Consider the following 21,446-nt stretch of genomic DNA (forward strand, 5'->3'; position numbering starts at 1 on the left):
GAAATTGGGCTACTTGCATAGCTCTTATAACACATCAAGTTTGCGATACTTTGGGGATGCGAGGCATAGAATCTGTAGCTAGGAATCAAAATTTGCAAACATCAAGATACCATACCATTGGAATTCTACACATGTGATGCCGTTTATTTGCCTCCGTTGATCGCCATCTAGACCCGCTCGATGTTCAGGGGCATCCGATTGTTCCTGGCGCCCGCCAGGATCGTCCTTGACGCGTTCCTGTCGCCCAAGAAACCCCCACTCGAGCTTACTGCCCAATCCTTGAGGGGCGGACATCGACGCCGCAGCTGCGTTGCCCCTGGCACATGACCTGATGATGTATCGCCGATATCAATGCTCTCAGCCGCACGCCACGACGCCAGCAATAAGATCGGCGGCGCGGAAGTTTGGATCGCAAGCCACCACCGTATTTCTCCAGTAAGATCTTCGATGCCACGTTTCGGCGAGATATTTGCCTAGTGTCGGCTAGTCGATTGGGTGGTGCGTTATTGTGGAAGAGGTTAGCTGCGATACGCATCTGCGGGCTGATGGGCGTTGATTGATGCCTCAGGATTGGGCTGAGCATGTAGTGCGTACAGAGGCTCAGGATTCTGTAGAGCTAGTACATGACGTGGATGCATCACTTGGTACGTGAAGAAGGATGGAAGTGCAGGTGCTGCTCTTCTTTGATCAAGGCCTGGCGCGTCGAGACAGCGATGGGTCTAGTATTAGGCAATGTCGAAGAGATTCCTGCATGCACGTGATTCTGGTAGCACCATAATTTTCGTTGTCTGTCGATTTGTATCCAAGTTGAAAGAACAGCAGAATTGTACGTTTTCAACAAAGGTTGCACCTTCCTCCATTTCATCTCGCGCTAGCGCTTCTCTTTCCGAATGTGGTTCCGATAAGCCTGCACCACTACACTCACAGTGCCGTGCCTCACCATCGTACACCAGATAGCGATATGGCTGCCGCTCAACTAGCTCTCGATAGGCTGAGTATATCAGCAAGACCCGCAGAGCCGTTGCTTGCATCCCAGTTGATTGGCGACCAAGACCTCGATGAGCTGCTCGAGAGCGTCTGCAACGTCAATCTTCAGCACCAAAATGGCGTTGGAGGAAACCTACTACAAACTGGAGTCAAGAGCTTAGACGATGCTTTCGGCGGTGGGATACAGAGCGGAAGAGTTGTAGGAGTCAGTGGAGAAGCTGGGGCGGGTGGAAGTGAGGTGAGTATCCCGACTGTGGATGTCAAAGAACAACATATTGCGAGGAAGTCCGAAGATGAACAGGCGTTAGATTAACACTTCTAGATCTGCTGTACCCTGCTTGCGAGCTCTCTTCTTCAATACGAGAACTCGACGGCTGCTGTAGTTGACACCACCGGCAACTTCGATGTACTACGACTTTACACCATGATCGTCGCTCAACTGTCACGACGACCAGATATCCAAACATCCTTGCGTTCATCACTAAACCAGGGACCTGAAACTCCGACTGAGGATCTAGCAGCAAAGGTACTTGACCGTGTCAAGATTATGCGTGTTTTCGATTTCGTGGGTGTGAGAGAGGCTATTGGTGAGATCCGGGATGGGATCGAAAAGAAGAAGGACGTTGAACTTGCTTCTAGTACTGGGGAGAAGAAAGCGACTTCACCCATTGAGGAGCGTGCGCAGGAGGAGGCGCCCGTCGAGAAGGTACCAGTGAAGCGAACTTATGTTGCAGATAGCGAAGACGAAGAAGACGACGAGGAGATGTTATTCGATTCAGACGTTACCGGCACCACAGAAGCGCAGCCTGTACAGAACCCAGAGCCAGTCCGAATCGAGCCTTCAGAAGACACAAATGCAGAGATTGTGCCGGGACCCATCAAGATCGTCCTGATCGACAACCTTGCTCAAGTCCTCAACCCTTTGTTGAAGAAAGACTATATACAAGGTACCTGCTATTACATCCCAGCCCCAATACGGACTGACCAGTTCCAGCAAACGCAGTAGCAGCCGCCTTCCTCACAACGCTCTCAAATCTCACACAAGCCCACGCACTCCACACTCTTCTCGTAAACCCAGCTCTTCCTCCACGCGCTTCTTCACCTAGACGCCCTGTACCACAAAATCAGCTAAGCCCTCTACCTCCGCAACAGCGGCGAGAGCCACCACTTCCCCCTTCCATTTTTGCGAGTAATGACGTCCTACCAAATTTGATTCATTTACTAGGACGGTACACAGATATGGAGGTGTTGGTGAGTCGGCTACCAAAACGAAAGATGGACGCGAAAGTGTACTATAGTGATCCTGGCGGGAAAGGGACGAAGCGAGGTGTTGAGATGGTGAGCGTGCTGGAGGTAGTGAGTGATCGCTGGGGAGGGAGGACTGGTGCGTGGGGTACTTTTCGTGAGAGCAAAGATGGTATCAGAGATGTGTGAAGTGTATTCGATATCTAGATACACTTGTGTGAAATCTATCACGGGGCTTCTGAGGAGAATTTGTCGTCACCAGTATTTCTTACCCATCCCTTCAGTGCTTTGCGTATGTCATCTTTGACTTTGATTCTCTCCTCCAGTTCTTCAGACTTTTTCAGGTCCGCATACGTCTTCATGCGAAGTGCCTCACTAGCCGCCACCGCTCCACCCAATAATCCTGCTAAACGAAGAGCTTCCATCCATAGTCCCTTCCGACATATCCTACTTGCTCCCCGGGGGTCTAGTTGCTTCCGGCCCTGCAGCACACCGCCGATCAAAGTCTCCTGCCAGCCTGGCGTCCACACAGCGGAGAGATTACTCGGCACGGCTTTTTCGGTAACAGATAATGCGCGGCGTGACCACGTGAACTCGCGGGTTGTTGGAAGGATATTGAACGGTTGGAAACGATAGCCGCCTTTCCACTCGGTGGTATGCTTTGGGTCGAGATTGTTGAGACGACCTGAGGAGGAGAAGGCCCGCTCGCATGCTTGTGGTACGTATTGGGAGTCTGGTAGAACCAAGGTCTCCAAATAAGCATTCCGAGGACTGATTAGTAGAGATGATGTAGATGACAGCAAGGAGGTAGCTTGTTTGACTGCCAATTTGTCGGTGCAAGATTTGCTCAGCGTAGGCGGGGCATCAGGTCGCGAAGGCTTTGCGCGGACAATGCCTAGAAGAGAGAAGTTCGATCGACCCCGGAGAGCCAATGTTTCTACTTGGTCAACTGCATCAGATCCGGTAGATAGAGTTGGTGGTGCACTAGTCCACGGCGTTGCATCTTCCTGCGCAGCCATGGTGAGCTCCATGCTGGCATCTCCACAGGGAGCTTCAGAGCAGTACATGTGGATGGACACATCTTCTCGGATAGTGAACGGCTGGCGTAGACTTTCGGAATGTTCGTCAGGCGACAGCCGCCGAAGGAAGTCGGATGTTGGATAAGGCGGCGTCGAGATGAGAATGCATTCGTCTATAAGGTAGCGGTTGAAGGCTCGGAGCGCTATGACTTCGGCGTGCCAGTCGTGGAGGATGTTGCCGTGTGCGAGGGGTAATTTGTTGGAGGGGAGACATTTCATGCCAGTTCTAAGGGAGGTTCAGCTGGTGTCATGACTTATTCACAGGTCGTATCGTAGTATGTTCGAGCATGCTAAGTTCAGAGCAATCTAGGAGCTCCGCTTCCTCAGTGGGGCGTTTTGCCCCTGCTGTCTGAAGTGTATGCGTGGTGTCACACCCGGTAAATCACTGGACTACACGATATCCGTTGAAGAGACAGTCTTCGGAGGTCGGCTGATGGAAATGGCTCACCCTAACGATACGCATGATAGAGCGCCACCTTGACTAGGTCATGAGCATAAGCAAGCATAGCTCCTTCCGGAAGCAAGTGAGCGATTACCTTTAGATAAGACGATTCCGGCGAGGGGTACCCATTCCCTTGCGCCATCGTGGCGGGGTCTCGGCTTCCGCTTTTCAGGTAGCTGAGCAAAGGCCCGGAGCACGCAGTCTGCGATGGCATCTGCGTCGGCGTCTGCAGCCATGGCAGTGAGGCGAGGTGGTGGGTGAAGGAGCGAGGGCGCGGTTGGGGCTCGGAGCATCCGGGGAGCCAGGCACGTCAGGGTCCATTGTTACCTTCGCAGTCGCAGAGCATCGCTCCTGCTACTCAGTCACAAAGAACCCTGTCACACGCTCAGCGCGAGTGAGACCCAGACTCCTTCACCTCCCCGTATCGCCTTGTTCCTCCTCTTCTCTTCTCAACATGCAAGCGTTTGGTGAGCAATGGCCGTGCGCCGCACCGTCGCATTCGCGACCCAGACACTCACAATCACAGTACCCAAGAACCGACGAGTAAGACTGCGCCAGTACACCAAAGTTGCACAGGCTGACATTTGCGCAGCCAAAATTTGATCTACACCTACGAGTGAGCTATCCATACTCAGGCATACGACCACACTCTGACGACAGCAGATAATCGACCTCAACAACGTACCACTCGTTTCTGGCACCTCATTCATAAAATGGCACCTCTCCCACTCCACGGCCGCCGAGCACCGCGGTCGCACAGACAGCTGCCAAGTCAAGGACCATAAAGTCGCCTACAACTACGACATCACCCTCCCTGTCCGTCTCACCGTCGACAAGAATGGCATGCTGCAGGAGTGTTATGTCGAGTTGGAGGTCGTGCAAGAATACGGCCGAGGCTCAGGACGAGGCGAGCGCATCACGTTAGGAACTGTCAAGCTCAACCTGGCCGAGTACGTGGAGCAGAGCGAGATGGCGACCATCGCGGGCGAGGAACCAGGCGTCACGAGGAGGTACCTCATGCAAGACAGCAAGATCAACAGCACGCTCAAGGTCGGAATATACATGAAGCAGACGGAAGGCGACAAGAACTTTGTTGCGCCGGCCTTGAAGACGGCGCAGGTCTTCAGTGGCATCGCTGGTATCATGGCGGGAGAGCAGGCCGAACTTGAGGACCACGGAGGTAGGACACTCTGAACTATACACGGGTCTCGTGCTAACGCCCACAGCTGCGCCCTCCCTGACGAGCAAATCCCGCGAAGCCGGCGAGCTCCAAGACATGTACAGACGCACCCTCGCCGCATACTGGTCTGCACAACCCGGCGAGCTCAAGGCAGATGAATGTATCGAAGACATATTCGCTGGCGGAGACGGATGGGGCGACCGCGAGAAACCATACTCCCAGCAGCCACGAGCTCAGCCCTTGCGATTTGCAGCAGGCGATAGCAGCAGCTCTGTGAGTGAGAGCGAGCACGGTCACATGCGCGGCGGCAGCAGCGCTCATCGCAAGTCGCATGAGACGCTGCGTCCTGGAGATATGAAATCGAATCACTCGCCTAACGTGCGGGGCCGGGGAAGTTTGGAGCAGCAGGCATCGCAGATGAAGGCAGAGGCGGCACGCAAGCGACATCGTCCACACCATGAGGTAGATGAGTTTGACCTGCGCGAAGATCTTTGCAGCTGGCGTCGTCCAACTTGAAGGTCAAAAGGTGCCACTGAAATGCAAATTCCTACATTTAATATTGAACTCTGAAGTAATGCTCGCGGGCGTCGCACTATGACGCGCCTCACACGTGAAAGCGCGATGGCAGAATTAGGGCGGTCACGAAAGTTGGAGCACGCATCGCACTTTCCGAGCCCGTCACTGCCATCCTCATTGCACTTTTTCCCCGCTTCGTCCTCCTTCATGCTTGCGCCCCGGACCTCGAGTGCATTTGTATGCCTCCGATGTGAAGCGCAAATTGCCCGACGGCGACTGCCCGCTTTTCCTCGCCCACCATCCCGAGCCAGGTTTTCTGCGTCTGCACGCCGCCGCGGTGATGCTGAAGACGAGCAACCACCGCCTCTGAAGATCACAAAACAAGTGACGCCGATCAATCGCTTGAGGAAGAGGAAGGGAGAAAAGATCCTACGAGAAACTTCGCAAGATCTGGGCGTCAAGCGATTGGGCGACGATGCCGATATCTTGGTCCTGAGGGAAGTCGGGGAACCAGCACAAAGAGAAGCCACCACAACCACCGAAGCCTCCGAAGATGCCGAAGTAATCGAAATCTCCGAACCTCTCGAGGTCCCAGACATTCTTGCCTCAATCGAAGAAGAAGGGAAAGCGCTCGCGCCGGAAGAAATATACAAGCAGATCGAGACCTTGCGACCGAACAACGATGGCGACCCCAATGAGCCGCATCACGTCAAGCAGACTACGTTTGTCAAGCTGAGAAAGACCCTCATGAAAGGCTTCACGCAACAGCAATTGATAATCTTCTACTCGGTCGCAAAGAATATACGGCAAGAGAAGGTTAATCAGGGAGTGATCGACAGCATCAAACGGAAGGACCAACTAGGAAACCAGAAGCAACCTGTGGAGCGATCAGAATGGCAGCCAGGTACTACGCCGATAACTCAACGCCTGCCTGGCGTTGATCGTATTGTCAAGATCATGGGCTACCGCAAGAACGTCAGCAAGCAGCTGCTTGTTGATCGCATAATGAGGGATGTTTGGAATCTCGTACTCTTGGAAGAAATCGAATCCCCCGGAGAGCTAGAGCTTTCTCTGCAACCGTGGCAGGTGATGCTGCTTAAGGCTGGTGGTACGTACTATAGCATCCTTAATCGTGGATCTCGCTAACATGCCTGCAGACAAAGACACCCTTTTTGACAAGATTCGACGGACCCGACGAGTGAGGCTCGACATGTACAAACCGGATAACGCCCTCCGCATCACATCCGATAAGACGACAGCAGAGTACGCTGCCAATGATATCGAGGAAGCCTTCCAACACACTGAATTGAAGCGGATGAACCTGAACAACTATTTACGCCAGCTAGCAAATGGCCCTGTTGCGTTGGATTCAAAGTCCAATCTGGTAACTTTGTTTTATACACAGAAAGACTTTGATGTCGTCTCGGCTCTGACTCGCACGAGTATTGAGGCAGTCGGCAAGTCTATGGTATGCACGATCTCTGTATATCGTTCAAAACCGAGCTAATTCTTTTAGTTGGTAATCAGAGGCTTCGACGTGAGCTCCATAGAAGAGGCAAAAAGGACACTGGTCAGGTTTTTGCCTTTCAAGGATGCAGCTGAGCGTACCTTCGACACTCAGAAACTGGGAAGTGCCGAGAGTGCAGCGTTCTTGTTGCCGGTTCTTACCGAACACGATTCTTTGAAATACAAGTATCGCAAACGAGAGTTGGGACGTCTGTCAATGCCTATCATGCGGCTCACTGAGCCTGACACTGCGGAAGCTCAGGCTGCGAAACCCGCAAAAGCCCCAAAAACAACACTCCACGGTCTCGTGAACCGGACTCTAGGGACCATTCTACGACCCGCTTCTGCTGTGTCATTGCCTAAACACGAGTTGAGCAATTGGATACCGAACCCAACATACGAGGTCTCCGCCGAATTTGGCCAGGCTCTATTCCCTCTCGAAGATGTGGACCCCAGCCGAGTAGTGGAAGCTGCTCTTTCCGAACCGTCCAAGGCACCTTTTCTGTCAACATTCCCGGGACTGAATAGTGTCTTCACATCGCCCAACTATTCTGTCGTTTCGCGCTTGCAAACACCATCTTTGCACTACGAATTCAGACCTGACCTGGAGCACGAGCCAGGACAAATATTTCCCAAACTCAGGATCCAAATGCGTACTGGTCGCAGTGGTGCCAAAGCCACTTTCCGCAAACTCGCACTGAGCTTCGATCATCGTATCCACGATGTTCTGCTCCCAGACAAGGCCGTAGATGTACGATTTCAACGCCGAGCAAACCTCAGCTTCAACAACAGGGACCACAATGACGAGAATGTACAGGCATGGGTTGATGCCGTAACAGACAACATTGAGAGCGGTGGCCGCCTCACTGCGCCACCTCTCCGCATCCAGATCCCCAAGTGGACTATACCCGGATTCCCGAGTGAAGAAACGGGCATGCGTACCGTCACGTATCACTTCTCTGGTATCCAGTTCCGGCAACCGGTGATTGGAAACCTATTCGGTGTAGGTGTTTCGTACAACACTGTGCAGTCTGGCAAGCTCGGTGCCAAGGGCGGCGCGCTCACTGCGCATTACAGTGGCCATGGCGATACAGAGTTGCGCGACGAAAGTGCGATGAAAGCCTTCGTGGAGAGGTGTTTCAAGATGGCAGACTTGATCACTGATGCGAGTAAGCAGACACTTCCTCCGTCTCGCGTAGTCCGCCCTCGCGATATGAACAGTGGACGGAAGGCGAAAAGAATGGGATTATCGGGAGATCGAGCTCAGGCTGTGGATGAGCAGAGCATGGAGCCGCCGAACGATCTTGTCGAACGCGTTGGGGAATACCCGGATGTGAAGGACGATGTTGAGGCGAAAGAGAACGCGGTAGCTGTTGAGGATGTGGTGGAAGAGCAGCCAGTTGATGGAAACATGGAGTCACGATCTGACGACTTGGTTACCGAAAGCGAAGACAACGTTCGCACTTTGTAGTCACCAAATTCAACTCTTCAAAGCAACTCTCACCAAAAATCTGGCCATGTTCCTAACTTGTTAGCCCTCATCTCATGGAGCGTCACGTCAAGAACATCACGGTGAGATATTCTCTTCGAGCAAATCATCAGTTCGTAAGAATTGATTAGGCCATAGTATGGTGATCTTAAGAAACCACGGATGCAACGAGTAATAATGTGTCCATGCTTCTACATGGGGTATCTACCGTGTATCTTGCATGAGTTGTAGCAGGCCTTCTGCGGCGTCGCTCTTAACACCGCCGACACTGCTAGCCAGACTATAGTGTTGTTGCTTCATTCTCTGAAGCCTGTAGTGCGGGTTCTCTTCCTGCACGTTGATGCGCTCTGCATCGTGCTCACCCATTCGTGTTCTTGAGTCAGAGTGCGGCGGGTAGTAGTTCCTGGGTCGCACAGGCGACGAGAGTTGATCGGGGGCTACTGAGTGGGGCAGTTGAGGCCCGGGTGGTGAAGACGTGAATGCATAGCCGGGCACCATGCGCGATGATGCGGGCATGTTGCCTTGGGGTATGGCGAATTGAACGGGTGCGGGACCGAGTTTGGAGATCGGGTGGAAGGGATCTAGATTGGCCCTCACGAAGACTGGCCCTTGATCGCGTCGTGGAGAAGATACGGTGATGTTGGGTACGCGGGGATCGCCTAGAGATTCGCGTGAAGTTGTCATGGCTGTTGATCTTGACGCGTTGAGCGCGTCCGACGAGTAAGAGGCGCGAGCTTCATAGGGTCCAATGATATCCGCGTCGCGTTTCGTGACTTGGTTTGTCTTGAGCTTATACAGTCCAAACTTGAGACGCGTGCGCAACTGTTCGGCACGCGATTTCCTCTTTCCTTCCACGGGTGCTGGTGCGGGGGGAGCCGCTGGCATAGCTACACGTTCTCCATGTTCGCTCTTCTGGCTGGCACACAGCTCGTAGTTGAGAAGGTCGGAGAAGGACTGATTGCTCTTCTGGGAGGCTTGTAACGGCTCTGGTTCGGGCGAGGGTGTTGGTGTAGCGCGCTCGGTGGGAGATCCAGGATCTGCGAGGCCAATAGGGTTGTTCTCCTTCGATATGTCAGTGGTGTCAAGACGCGTCAGTATCGCGTGTGGCCTACCGTATGCTTCTGCACCGCATCAGTGGTTAGGCGCACGCCGGCGGTAGGAAGACTCTCGTTGCGGGCGTGGGCAAGCATCTTCACACTCTCAACGGCCTCAGCGCCGTCGACGTCTTCTATGCCCCTCTTCTTGCTGTTTGAGTTGGTCTGGGGAGTCATGAGGTTTTCCTTGCCGACAGGGTTGGTCGGGGTGTGCGTAGTAACCTGCTTCAGCGGGCTTTGGGCTCGAGCGACTTCAGACGGTCCATGAGGGGTGGAGGGCGTATTTATGGCCTTTGGGGTGAGATCCCCAAGCACGCGTCGCGAGGGTGTCTTGGAGGGGGTATACTGAGTGGCCATGTTTGGCCGCTGCGGTGTTGTGGCGCTCATGTTGTCTTTGCGACTTGAGGGATATTGCGACGCGTTGAGACGGGACGAATGACGCGCGTGGATGCGCTCTTGTGATGTGGAACGGAAGTGTAGCCACAAAATAGTAATGAGTCTTTCTGTGTCGTGTTCAACGTTGGGAAAGACAAATCAAAACAGAATTGGAATGAGGGTGATGGTGTGGGAGCAGTCGCGTCGCGGTTGGGGAAGTCGCAGCAGAGGCGCTAGGCGACGCGATTGGGTGGCATGTCAGGGTCCAGCTTGGCGAGAAGGCGGGATGGCGCCTGAACTAGCACAGCACAAAGTTGACATGACTGGGAGGTGTTCCAATTCTGTTCCTCGATCCTCTATCTACTATCGTTACACATTTGCATTGAATTACGCGTCGAACGACACCTGTTGGGGCCCTCGAAGAACGCGTGGCGCGGAGGACATTCTCTCTGCACTTTCCCCGTTGCTGTTGCTGCCAGCAGAGTCACCTTCACGAGTAAGCTACGACTAGGACACGTGGATGATGATTGATCCACATCTTCTTAGCAATGGTCCCGTCGCTTTGCAGTGAGTAGACCACCACGACTCTAGTACGGCGCGTCTCAAGCTAGAGAACCCACGCGTTCGTCAAAGTTCCGAGGCACTTGCACAGATAAGATAGCACGATAAGATGCAGCCACAGTTTCTGTGCACGAACCTACGTGCATGCCGGCCGCACTTGCTACGGGTCTCCATTCCTTGTCTTACGTCATCAAAATAGAAGCAAATGCACGGCTACGCGGCTCCATTGCTCCACCATGATGGCTCAGCCACACCTACTCACTAGCACAGCCAACCCTATATACACTCGACTTTCAATCCTCAAAATCCCTAAAACAGAACTTGTTTAAGTCCAGAGACTCACCTGCACCTTGAAACTCGATCTGAGCATCTATCAACAATCTGTTCGTTACCCAACTGAGGCATCCGCTCACTAGTGTACTAACCCGATCAGCATATCCACGATGAAGGGCTTCCTTCAAAAAGCCAAAGCCGAACTCAAAGGCTTCACTCAACGCGACGAGCCTTGCAACTCAAAATTTGACGGAGCCGCTGAGGCACAACATCAACACCACTTTCCTCCAGCTCATCAGCAACAGCAGCAACATGGAATCAGCGATCCGACAACTCTAGATATACTTCGCTACCGCTATCATCACGGCACTAACCTCGGCTCGGTCTACGTCATTGAACGTTGGCTTCAAGGCTCTCGATTTCCTGACGGTTCTGAGGGATCAAGCGAGCTTGCAGCAGTCCAGGCCTGGGTCGACAAGATTGGCATGGCTGAAACGAAACAAAAGTTCGAAGAGCATTGGGCCAACATCGTAACCGATAACGCCATCGGATGGCTTGCTAATGTAGCCAAATGCACTACCGTCCGCCTGCCCATCGGTTACTACGACCTTCCCGGAGCAGTTTTCACTCGGGGCACACCTTTCGAGCCGTACGCAGAAATATACACTGGAGCATGGGACAGTATCCGCACGCTGATCCAACGCCTGCGTGCACGCTCTATTGGTGTTCTCATCGATCTACATGCATTGCCAGGAGGTGGAAACGCCCAGGAACACTCCGGTACCAACAGTGGCCGTGCTGAACTCTGGACCAGCCATACCAACCGTGCGCTGGGCGTTCACTGCTGCCAATTCATTGCTGAGGACACAAAGGCTGGAGCTGAGATTGCCGGTCTCCAGCTCGTCAACGAGGCTGAGTGGGAATCAGAACGCATGTATGAGTGGTACGACGAATGTATAGCTGCTGTCTCTGCTATCGATCCCGGCATTCCTATCATCATCTCCGACGGTTGGCACCTAGAGAAAGCAGTCGACTGGACTTTGCAGAAGAACTCCATCTACTCGCACCCGCAGTGCCCAGTAGTGATCGATACGCACTACTACTGGGCTTTCACAGACGAAGATAAAGCAAAGACACCACAGCAAATCACGGAAGAGGCCGGCACCAAGCTTGGACAGCTTGACGGTAAAGAAGGCTCCATCCATGACCGTGGTGCAGTACAAGTCATTGTTGGCGAGTACTCCTGCGTCATGACCGAAGACTCTTGGGCCAAGGGCGGCGGAGTCCCCAAGGAAGAGCTCGTGCAGCAGTTTGGTCAAGCGCAGAGTAGGCGGTACCAGCAACGAGCTGGCGGCAGTTTCTTCTGGACCTGGAAAATGGATTGGATGCCTGGTGGTGAGTGGGGCTTCAAAGCTAAAACGGAAGACGGGAGCATTGTGCCACCTCAGTACACAACAATGTCCGCTGATGATAGGCGTGGGGTGGTCGAGAAAGCCAGACACGAAAAAGATGGGCGGATGCATGAGGCTGTCCAACAGCACGTGTCTTACTGGAGTGGAGTGGATCCCAACGGTCACTATGAGCACGAAAAGTACGAACATGGCTGGCAAGTTGGATATCAAGACGCTCTCGCCTTCTTTGGGTGTGGAGAAACAAAAGGCGACAAAATTGGCATGTTCGAATTGTGGGTCCTCAAGCGAATTAGAGAGAGTGGATACAGAGGTGGCTTCACTTGGCTTTTCGAGCAAGGCCTGAGGAAAGGTGCGCACGACTGTTACTCTGCGCTCGGCATTTAATGGTTTGTGCACGGACGATATGGCTCTCGGTCACGACCGTTTGCTGTTGCTGCCTCAGTCACAAGGTACGTGCTCGGGGTGATGACGTTACGGTCAACGGTCGGATTCGCGACCTTCGTCGGTGGAACGTCTATAAAATCGGCAGAGACAAACATTCAAGCAATGTATGTTGAGCGTACAGTATTACTTTCTCAATGAATTTACCACGTCCCCTCTTCCACCCCCCTAACTTGATCTCGCGCAATCCCTCAATTTCCAGACAACGCCAAACTCATGGATCACACCCATTTTATACCCATTGGAACACCTGAAGAAGGGCCTGGCGAGGCGCTGCTTTCACTACATGACACACTCCCCAGGCGGCCTTATCAAGCTTACTGCGTCACCGAAGCCTCTTCACGACCGTCGAGCCCGGACAACCTTATTCCAAAACCTCTTCGAACATCAAAGACACCTGTATTGCAGGTGTTCATTGACGCAGAGTCTGATGAGACTGAACCCCGCGATCAAAACAACAATCTTACCCAGACTGCGGCAGGCAGTCCTGCGCAGTATGTCGAATCAGCAACATTACGCAGAACGGGACAGTATAGCAAAAGACAAACATTCCTTCCCAATCGAAAGCCGTTGCCAGAGCGTACAAGATCGGGAAATACACCAAATCACATTACACGGGCTGTCACTCCACGCGGAAGCCACTCGTTAGCTCCATCTGAGGTGACGGTGTGCGACCTGCCATCATCACATCCACGGATGCAACAATCGACATCTTCCAACAATGAATCTGATCGGACCGGCTCGCACAAGCCAATTAAGCAATGCGGTGACCCTTTGGGTACGTATCAGCGTCCGCTGCCACCACTACCGCTCGAGTCGGCCTCGGTGATAGGCGAACAACAAGAAACCGGCGCGCGGAGCGCAGACATTTGCCGAAGTTCGGACGAGCCGGCTCATCCAGAATACTTTGAAGGAGAAAACGAGCTCAATACTCTCGATACTCAGGCGGGACCGCTGTCCAAGAGGAACTGCTACCTCGTTCCACGTCGGCCGTTGCCAGATTTACCGATAGACATCAGCCCAGATCATTCGAGTCAAAGAACTGCAGCGCAGAGCGCGTCCTCATCACACGTGGCAGATGGAATTTCATATGATGCCCTCTTTGAGTCGAGCATTAGTGTGCGAGAGCATCGTGTCTCGGGCAGCAATACACAAGAGCCCACTGCTACTGACCGATACGAACCTCGCGGCCACTGGGATGACATTGACGATGACATGCGAGCACTGCGGCGAACTCAACCCAAAGATGCAAATCTAAAATACCAGTTTGGACAGCTACCATCTTTCGGTTCAGCTTCACCGCCATTGATCTTGCCACTCCGCGGCAATTACTCGCACTCAGTCGGCAACTTCACTAACGCCGCGCCTTCTTTCCATTCGTCGACCGACATCCAAAATGGTCCCAGACCCCCTCCCTGGGGTTCATATGAAGATCTCGAGATACAACGTCGACAGCGCGGTGACGCTAGAGAGCGCACAAAAGTTAGAGGTAGCCGTTTGACGGCAGACAGCTCTTCAGTGTACCAGAAGTCAATGTCGACGGACAGCCTGGGTAAAGATCCTTCAAGGGAGGTAGAAGAGTACAGGGAGCAGATACTCGGTGTGTACCCGGATATGGAGTTCAATGGGGAAGCTGGGAGAGGTGATCGGGCATGGTGCTGCTGCGTGTTGATGTGACTGGCTTCTCATTGATGCTCAATCCCGTCACTATGGGCATATCGCACTGATATTCGCAAAGTCTCGATGGACAGAGACGTGCCCTTCACGCTTCAACGACATACCTATCTCCAGACATATAAACACAGCGCACCAGGCCACTTCGTGCTTTACAACAACAAAGCTCAACTTCCCCGCCCATCCCTCCGCAAATCTCCACCGCCAACTGAGTACACCACATCTTACATCCAGACTATCCAACTCATTCACAGCCTCCATCATGTCCAACGTAAAGGTCGACGAGAAAGCAAAGCCAGGACGCTCGAACACCGGCAGCAAAGCGCAACAGACTGCATCTGGATCAGCCGTCAAACCAGCACCCAATAGCAACAACAGGTCACAAGTCACCGTGACAGTCAGAGAGCTACCGAGCACCCCCACAAAGACTCCAACAAAGCCGCACAACACATCCAACAGCGTAGCATATGGATCGAAAAAGACCCCGGTAAAACCTCACATTGTTCGAGCTCTAGAAGAAGTAGAGGAGAGGCGACAGCGGGAAAGGGGGATCGAGGAACACAACCGTAGGAAGAGGTTGGGACTCGCGCCTTGGCAGAAATAGAAGGTAGTCTGGTACTGTCAGAGTTTTGGTTTTGACATGTGGTTTCAGCAGCTTATGGATTATTGCTATTTTATTTTATCAGATAGCGAAAGTGTGCTTTCGGTCTTTTCTTTCTCGAGGGACAGTACATTATACTTTAGATTTTCTTGCGCAGGCTTGCGTAGGATCAGCTTTATATATATATCATGCTTTTCGAAACAATGACACGTATGCTTATGGTTATTGAATGTGTGGCGCGAGTCTACCAGTGGACATGATTCTGGACTACGGATGCTACTCACTGTCCTTGAGTGAGCTGAAAAGAGGGATGTGATGTTCGGAGTTCGACGGGACGGGATTCTAGACGTAGGGTCACTGCTCCGGCCAGCTAGGTGACCACCTTTCACATGCTTCTTCCGCGTGTGATTCACCATGGCTAAACAGATCGCAGTCATCGCTGACGTCTCTTGCTATATCTTTGGGAAGATTACACAAACAGCCCATGCATGGGTCCTAATGAGTCAACGCTTTCGTGGTCACGAGCTTGGAGTCACCTAGGTCAATGCGCCTACGGTAGCTGTTGGACTGTGACTGATGCTCGGACTCTACAGCATCAATGACAGGAATTACGAATAATACTGTTATCGAAGGTGTGACTGTTCGCAGATATAAAAGCTCCAGAGTGCCTACCTGGCTTTCCTTCACATACACATACTCGTACGCCTTCGTATACGCGCCTATTTTCACAAGATCTTCGCAATATACCTCGTTACTTCCTTGATCGATCGCACGAGCTGTGTCAAACAGCCGCAATAAATCGAACTCAGGCCAGATTTTCTGCATTCGTCTTCCGCAGTCTACAATGTCGGACCCCACGAAATATCAGGACGTCACAATACAAAGAAACGACCACACGTCTAAAGAAGCAGAGCTCTCGAAGCAGCCGCAGCAAGGTCGATGGGAAAAAATCTCAGAGACGCCGCCTGAGGTGAGAGATCGTGGCTGCAGACCCGGAACGAAGCACGACTAACTGCTGAGATAGAAGCCAGGAATGTTGCATCCTATAACTAGAGCATTAACCTTTTCTAATAGTTACAGACGAGCGAGGCAGTGTATTATACTTGCAATTTCTCTTATTTATAAGAGTATCTTTTTATTAAGGTTATTAATATTATAAAAGTTATAAGTAGCTTATTTTACTTTATATTATTATAGTACTATATATAAGAGTCTTATACACGTTAATAATAGAGGTATATAAAATAATAATATTATTATAGTAGAGAGCTTTAAGTAGAAGCTATTAGAAGTAAATATATATTATAAAGGTATTAGCCTAATATTAGACTAATAAGACTCTAGGCCTAGAACTATTATACGTTCTCTCTTTAAAGCGCTTAAAGTTCTATCTAAGCGTAGACTTAGAAAAATAAAAGCGCCTCTTAATAAGAATATCTAAAAGTTATAGATAATAAGACTATTACTATTCTATAAGAGAAGTATTAGTTATAACTTTATATATATAAAGTATTAATAACTTATCTAAGCCTAAGTACTATAGAAAATACTAATTTAGCTAAAGCTAATAAGTTATAAGTAGAGTAGTAAACTACCTTATAGCTACTAATAACTATAAAGGCTAAAGTTAAGTAAAGATATATATTATAATTTACTAAGTAGGCTTTATAAGTATTATAGCTAGATAACTCTATAAATAACTAGCTAGTTCTTTCTAAGTACTTAAAGTCTAATAGTTAGAGTAGAGTAATAGTAAGCTTTTTATTATTATTATAGTTATAAAATATAATATATAGTCTAAGCTAGTAAGAATTATAATTATAGAAGTTCTATACTAACTTTTTATATTCTCTTAGGCTACTATAGGCTTACTAAAGTTTTAATTAATTATTACTTACCTACTTAATCTTATATTATAAGAGCTCTTACTTACTAGTATATAAGTTAACTATAGTCTATTAAATATATAAATTAAGAACTTAAAAGATAATATACTTTATAGCGCTATTATTATTAAGTAGATAGACTTTAGAAGAGGTAGTATTACTAGCGTATAGTTATCTAAGTAAAATATTATCTTTATATATCTAGAAAAGCTATAAATAAAACGCTAGAAAAATAGCCTTAAGCTAGAGTAGTAAGTCTAGTTTATAAGCTATATTATTAATAATATAAGTAATCTAATATAGCTCTATATTCTTATAGTCTAGTAATCTTACTAGTTACTTTATTTTAATATAGTAAGTATTTAATATAATCTAGTTATCTACACTAAACTTTAGAGTAGGCAATCTATTTATATCTATAAATTTCTTTATCTTATCTTATATTTATAAAATCTATTATTATAGAAAGGTTTATATTATATTAAGATAATAGATAAAGGTGTTAGTGTTACGCTACTATTACGTAATAGTAAAGTAAGAATTTAGTAGTAGTAAGTTATATATAGGCTTAAGTCTAGACCTTAGCTACTAACTCTTTATAGTAAGAAATAAGAATAAGTTTATAGCTATACTTATTACTAAGTTAGCTTTAAATTTAGCTAAGAGTAATAGCTACGCCTAGTTAGTCTAGAGATAGTTAATATAAAACTATAAGTATTACTTTAAGTCTATATTTATATTTTCTATCTAGCTATTAGTCTTTAGATAATATATAGTAGATAGTTTAGAGTATATTTCTACTTACGTATATAATTTAGCCTAAAAATATAATATAAACTAGTAACTCTAATTAGATACTAAAGTTCTAGAGTAGCTTTTAAGCTTCTAGATATACTTTATAAACTTATCTACTACTATAAGTACTTTAAAGTTCTCTATAGTAATAAACTTCTTTATTTTAAATAGTTAGTTTACTATAACTATAATATATTAGTATATATAATTATACTATATAGATAGAGGTAATAGCGTAATAAAGTTAATAGAGATATTCTTCTAGTATTAGATTAGAACTAGTAAGAGATAAAGAAGCCTATACTTAGTAAAGTAGTTTACTTTTAACTATTAATATATTATACAGCTATTTATAAACTAAGTAATAGTATTAGTTATATCTTACTAGTAATACTACTAACTTACTTACTAGTAAGTTATTATTCTTTTACTATAACTATCTAGAAAGCTATTATATACATAAGTAATAATCTATATATAAAGCTTCTTACTAAAAAGAATAATAAAGTAATTATTACTTATAAATAGCTTACTCTTTTTACTAGCTTTAAAGTTTAAAAGTTCTATATAAATACTTTCTATAATAAAATAGTAGAGAATATAGTATTTATTTACCTTTAAGGCTAGACGTATATTATATAGATAAGTATTACTAAGATATATTTCTAAAATAACTTTCTTAAGGCCTTAGTTATTTATACTAATAATATTATTATATAAGTTAGAAGTGCCTTTAAGAAAAAAACGCGTAAGTCTAATATATAGCGTTAATAAAGATAGTAATACTTCTTTATCTATCTTTTAGATTAAAGTAAGAATAGATACTATATTATATAGATTATTACTTATATATAGTCTAGTAAGTTATATAGTAGTATAACTACTACTATTCTAGTAGTAGTTTTCTAAGATAGTTTAGTATTAGTGCTAGATATAGTTATTAGTAATTTTATTAGGTAGATCTCTTATCTAGTAAGTAAGACTATTAGGTTTAGTTCTCTACTTTCTAAGTTAGTAGATAATATTAAAGTTAAACTCTTTAAGAAACTTAGTCTAATAAGCTTATTAGTAATTAAGAGTGCGCTTTATATAAAAGTACTCTAGCCTATAATAGTTAGTAAGAACTTTAACTAATATAGATACTTTAGTAAGCTCTAGATACTACTTCTTAAAGGTATAAATAATAGCTAGAAGTTTTTTATTATAAATTTTATAGTTATACTTAGTAGAAGTTATCTTCTTTAATAGGTATACTACTAGATATATAGTGCTATTAGTCTAAACTTATAAAAGTATAGTAGTATAAATATAATTAAATATATCTATTTTAAGAATATATTTAAGGTCTAGATTAAAGTAGATAAGAATAACCTTAGTATAGAACGTAAGCTTTAGAGCTTTAAAAGCTCTCTTACTTTTACTAGTTATAGTAAACTATTTAGAGTTCTTTTAAGTAAGATATATTAATAGCTTTATAATATTAAAGAAGCTATATATAAACTATTTATAGAAGTTTATACCTCTCTAGGCCTAAGAGATAGAGCCTATAGCGTACTTTTTTTAAAATTATATAATTACGTAATTACGTAATAACACGTTACTATATTAGACTTTAAAAGTAAACTTAAAAAATTTCTAACATAAGCTAGATTTATAACTTACAATACTTACATCTACACTACCTTTACTACTAATATAATAGTTACTATACATAATTATAATAGACAAACTACTTTATATTTATTATATATTACTAATAGCTATTTAGACTATTAACTAGTACTAGCACTAGCCTTATATAATTACGTAACACTAAAAAGAAACTAAGTAAGCCTATTACTAGTATAAAGCTTTTAAGATAACTTAAGACACTTATATAACGCCTATATAATACCTATATAAATACTAGTAACTTATATTCTATATATAATTATCTATAAGCTAGCTATATTAGCTATATTATATAACTACTACTTACTATCTATATTTACTCTTACTTACCTACTTACCTATTCTTTATCTATACTAATAACTTCTAAGCTTTTATAGCTATAGTCTAAACTTTATAATAATACTTAGGTTATTTATAATAGTATACTATACTTACCTAATATAGGCTTCTTTATAAAGTGCTATCTATATCTTAGCTTAATAATTATATACCTAATAGAAATAATAAAGAATCTCTATCTTCTATCTATTATATACGCTATATAACGCAGCCTTAATAAAGTTACGTTCTTCTACTATTAGAGCTACTAGTGTACTAGTGTATAAGATGTTCTTATATAAATTAGATCTTTAATAATCTAAAAATTATTTAGAGAGAAAATATCTTTTAATAAAAGCTTTTTAGAATTATCTTATTATTTACTATCTTATCTTTTACTTATACTTTTTAGTATTAGACTCTTATATAATACTTTAGATAATAAAATCTTTTTATAATAAAACTCTTTTCTACTAAACTAATATCTATATACTTTTTTACTTATACTAATTACTTTACATTCTTATAGTAATATATCTTTATACTCTCTAATATCTATATAAATAGTAAAGCCTATAAAGATATATTCTACTATATAGTATAAGAAGTAGTTAGTATATATTAATATAATATATATAGTAATAATAGCTACTATAAACGTAATAAGTATAGACTTAGCTCTTTTCTTTAGGTTAGCTAGAACTATAATAGTAGTTGTATTTAAGCTAACTACGTTCTTACTACTAAGTAATATTAGATAAAATAATTATGTAGATAAAGTAACTACTTAGAAATACTAGAAAACATTAATTTAACTAATATCTAGAATAGTAATATTAGAAGTATAATAAAATACTAGGCTAGCTAGGTTAATATAATATAATAATAGTATATTTAGAATATATACTAGTATAGAACTATAGTTTAATAGAACTAATAACTTAATAAAGTATTATAGTAAGTAAAACGCTAAGCTATACTAACTATAAAAGTATTTAGAAAGTATTTTCTACTATTAGGTAGAGAGTATTAAATACTATTAAGTATTTAGAACTTATCTTTTAATTATATAATCTCTATAGTATAATATCTATTTAGTATTTAAGCTAGTAAGTAAAAAAGTATTAGCTTCTTTATAAGTTATTTAGAACTATAATAGCTACTAAAGAAATAGAAGAAGTGTAAGGCGTTAAGAGATCTAGTAATTCTTTTTTCTAAGTATTTATCTACTACTTCTTTAACTACTTTAATACTAAAAACACTAACTTCTAGAACTATCTTTAAAGTAAAAAGTATATTATTATTTATAATAGTAACTTATAGTATAGTTTTTATAGTTTACTTTAAATACGCTACTCTAGTCTTTACTAGTAATAATATTACTAAGTTTCTTAAAGACTATAACTAATAAGCTAATAATAGAGGCCTCTTTAATAAAATAAAAGTCTCTATTCTTCTAGATTATATTAGTAATAAGAATTACTTTATTACTTATATTATTAAGCTCTTTACTAGTTATAAGAAGAAGAACTAGGCTAAGCTTAAGATAAATATAAAGAAATACTAAGTAGATAAGAATACTACTATTAAGATAGGTAAGTACTTATACTTATAAGCTTTTATCTATAAGTATATAAATAATCTATCTAGTTTTACTAAGTATTATACTTACTTCTATATAATAGTAAAAGCTTATATTACTAATAAGTAAGTTCTATAGAAGAAACTTAGCTTTCTTTTTTACTATAGACTTCTAAAGTATAATAAGTAGATAGTTACTTTTATAATACTTAATACTTCTAAAAGTAATAATTAGGCTAAGTACTATATAGATAAGATTTATACCTTTTTTAAGAAATACTATAGAAAGAATAACACTATTAATAATATATATACCTAG

The 21,446-nt window shown here is 44.7% G+C and overlaps 5 protein-coding genes across 5 annotated transcripts; 3 read left to right on the forward strand and 2 right to left on the reverse strand.

Annotated features, from left to right (window-relative positions):
• Positions 1-961: 961 nt before the first annotated feature.
• J4E92_001582 (uncharacterized protein) lies at positions 962-1,993 on the forward strand (the record flags this gene model as incomplete). Its single annotated transcript, XM_051492993.1, has 2 exons — positions 962-1,225; positions 1,310-1,993. The coding sequence occupies 2 exons, from the start codon at positions 962-964 to the stop codon at positions 1,991-1,993; spliced, it is 948 nt and encodes a 315-aa protein (XP_051356224.1).
• Positions 1,994-2,459: 466 nt separating this feature from the next.
• Positions 2,460-3,989, reverse strand: J4E92_001583 (uncharacterized protein; the record flags this gene model as incomplete). The annotated part of the gene is made up of 3 exons (XM_051492994.1): positions 2,460-3,537; positions 3,760-3,787; positions 3,848-3,989. 3 exons carry the CDS (start codon positions 3,987-3,989, stop codon positions 2,460-2,462), a joined length of 1,248 nt encoding a protein of 415 aa, XP_051356225.1.
• A 238-nt stretch (positions 3,990-4,227) lies between these two features.
• J4E92_001584 (uncharacterized protein) lies at positions 4,228-8,426 on the forward strand (the record flags this gene model as incomplete). Its single annotated transcript, XM_051492995.1, has 7 exons — positions 4,228-4,296; positions 4,346-4,369; positions 4,417-4,933; positions 4,980-5,403; positions 5,761-6,557; positions 6,607-6,917; positions 6,966-8,426. The coding sequence occupies 7 exons, from the start codon at positions 4,228-4,230 to the stop codon at positions 8,424-8,426; spliced, it is 3,603 nt and encodes a 1,200-aa protein (XP_051356226.1).
• A 222-nt stretch (positions 8,427-8,648) lies between these two features.
• J4E92_001585 (uncharacterized protein) lies at positions 8,649-9,895 on the reverse strand (the record flags this gene model as incomplete). The annotated part of the gene is made up of 2 exons (XM_051492996.1): positions 8,649-9,506; positions 9,557-9,895. 2 exons carry the CDS (start codon positions 9,893-9,895, stop codon positions 8,649-8,651), a joined length of 1,197 nt encoding a protein of 398 aa, XP_051356227.1.
• Positions 9,896-10,917: 1,022 nt separating this feature from the next.
• J4E92_001586 (uncharacterized protein) lies at positions 10,918-12,543 on the forward strand (the record flags this gene model as incomplete). Its single annotated transcript, XM_051492997.1, has 1 exon — positions 10,918-12,543. One exon carries the CDS (start codon positions 10,918-10,920, stop codon positions 12,541-12,543), a length of 1,626 nt encoding a protein of 541 aa, XP_051356228.1.
• Positions 12,544-21,446: the final 8,903 nt, after the last annotated feature.

The sequence above is a fragment of the Alternaria infectoria genome (assembly GCF_024043175.1).
Source record: "Alternaria infectoria strain BMP 0036 chromosome Unknown scaffold_2, whole genome shotgun sequence".
Lineage (NCBI taxonomy): Eukaryota > Fungi > Ascomycota > Dothideomycetes > Pleosporales > Pleosporaceae > Alternaria > Alternaria infectoria.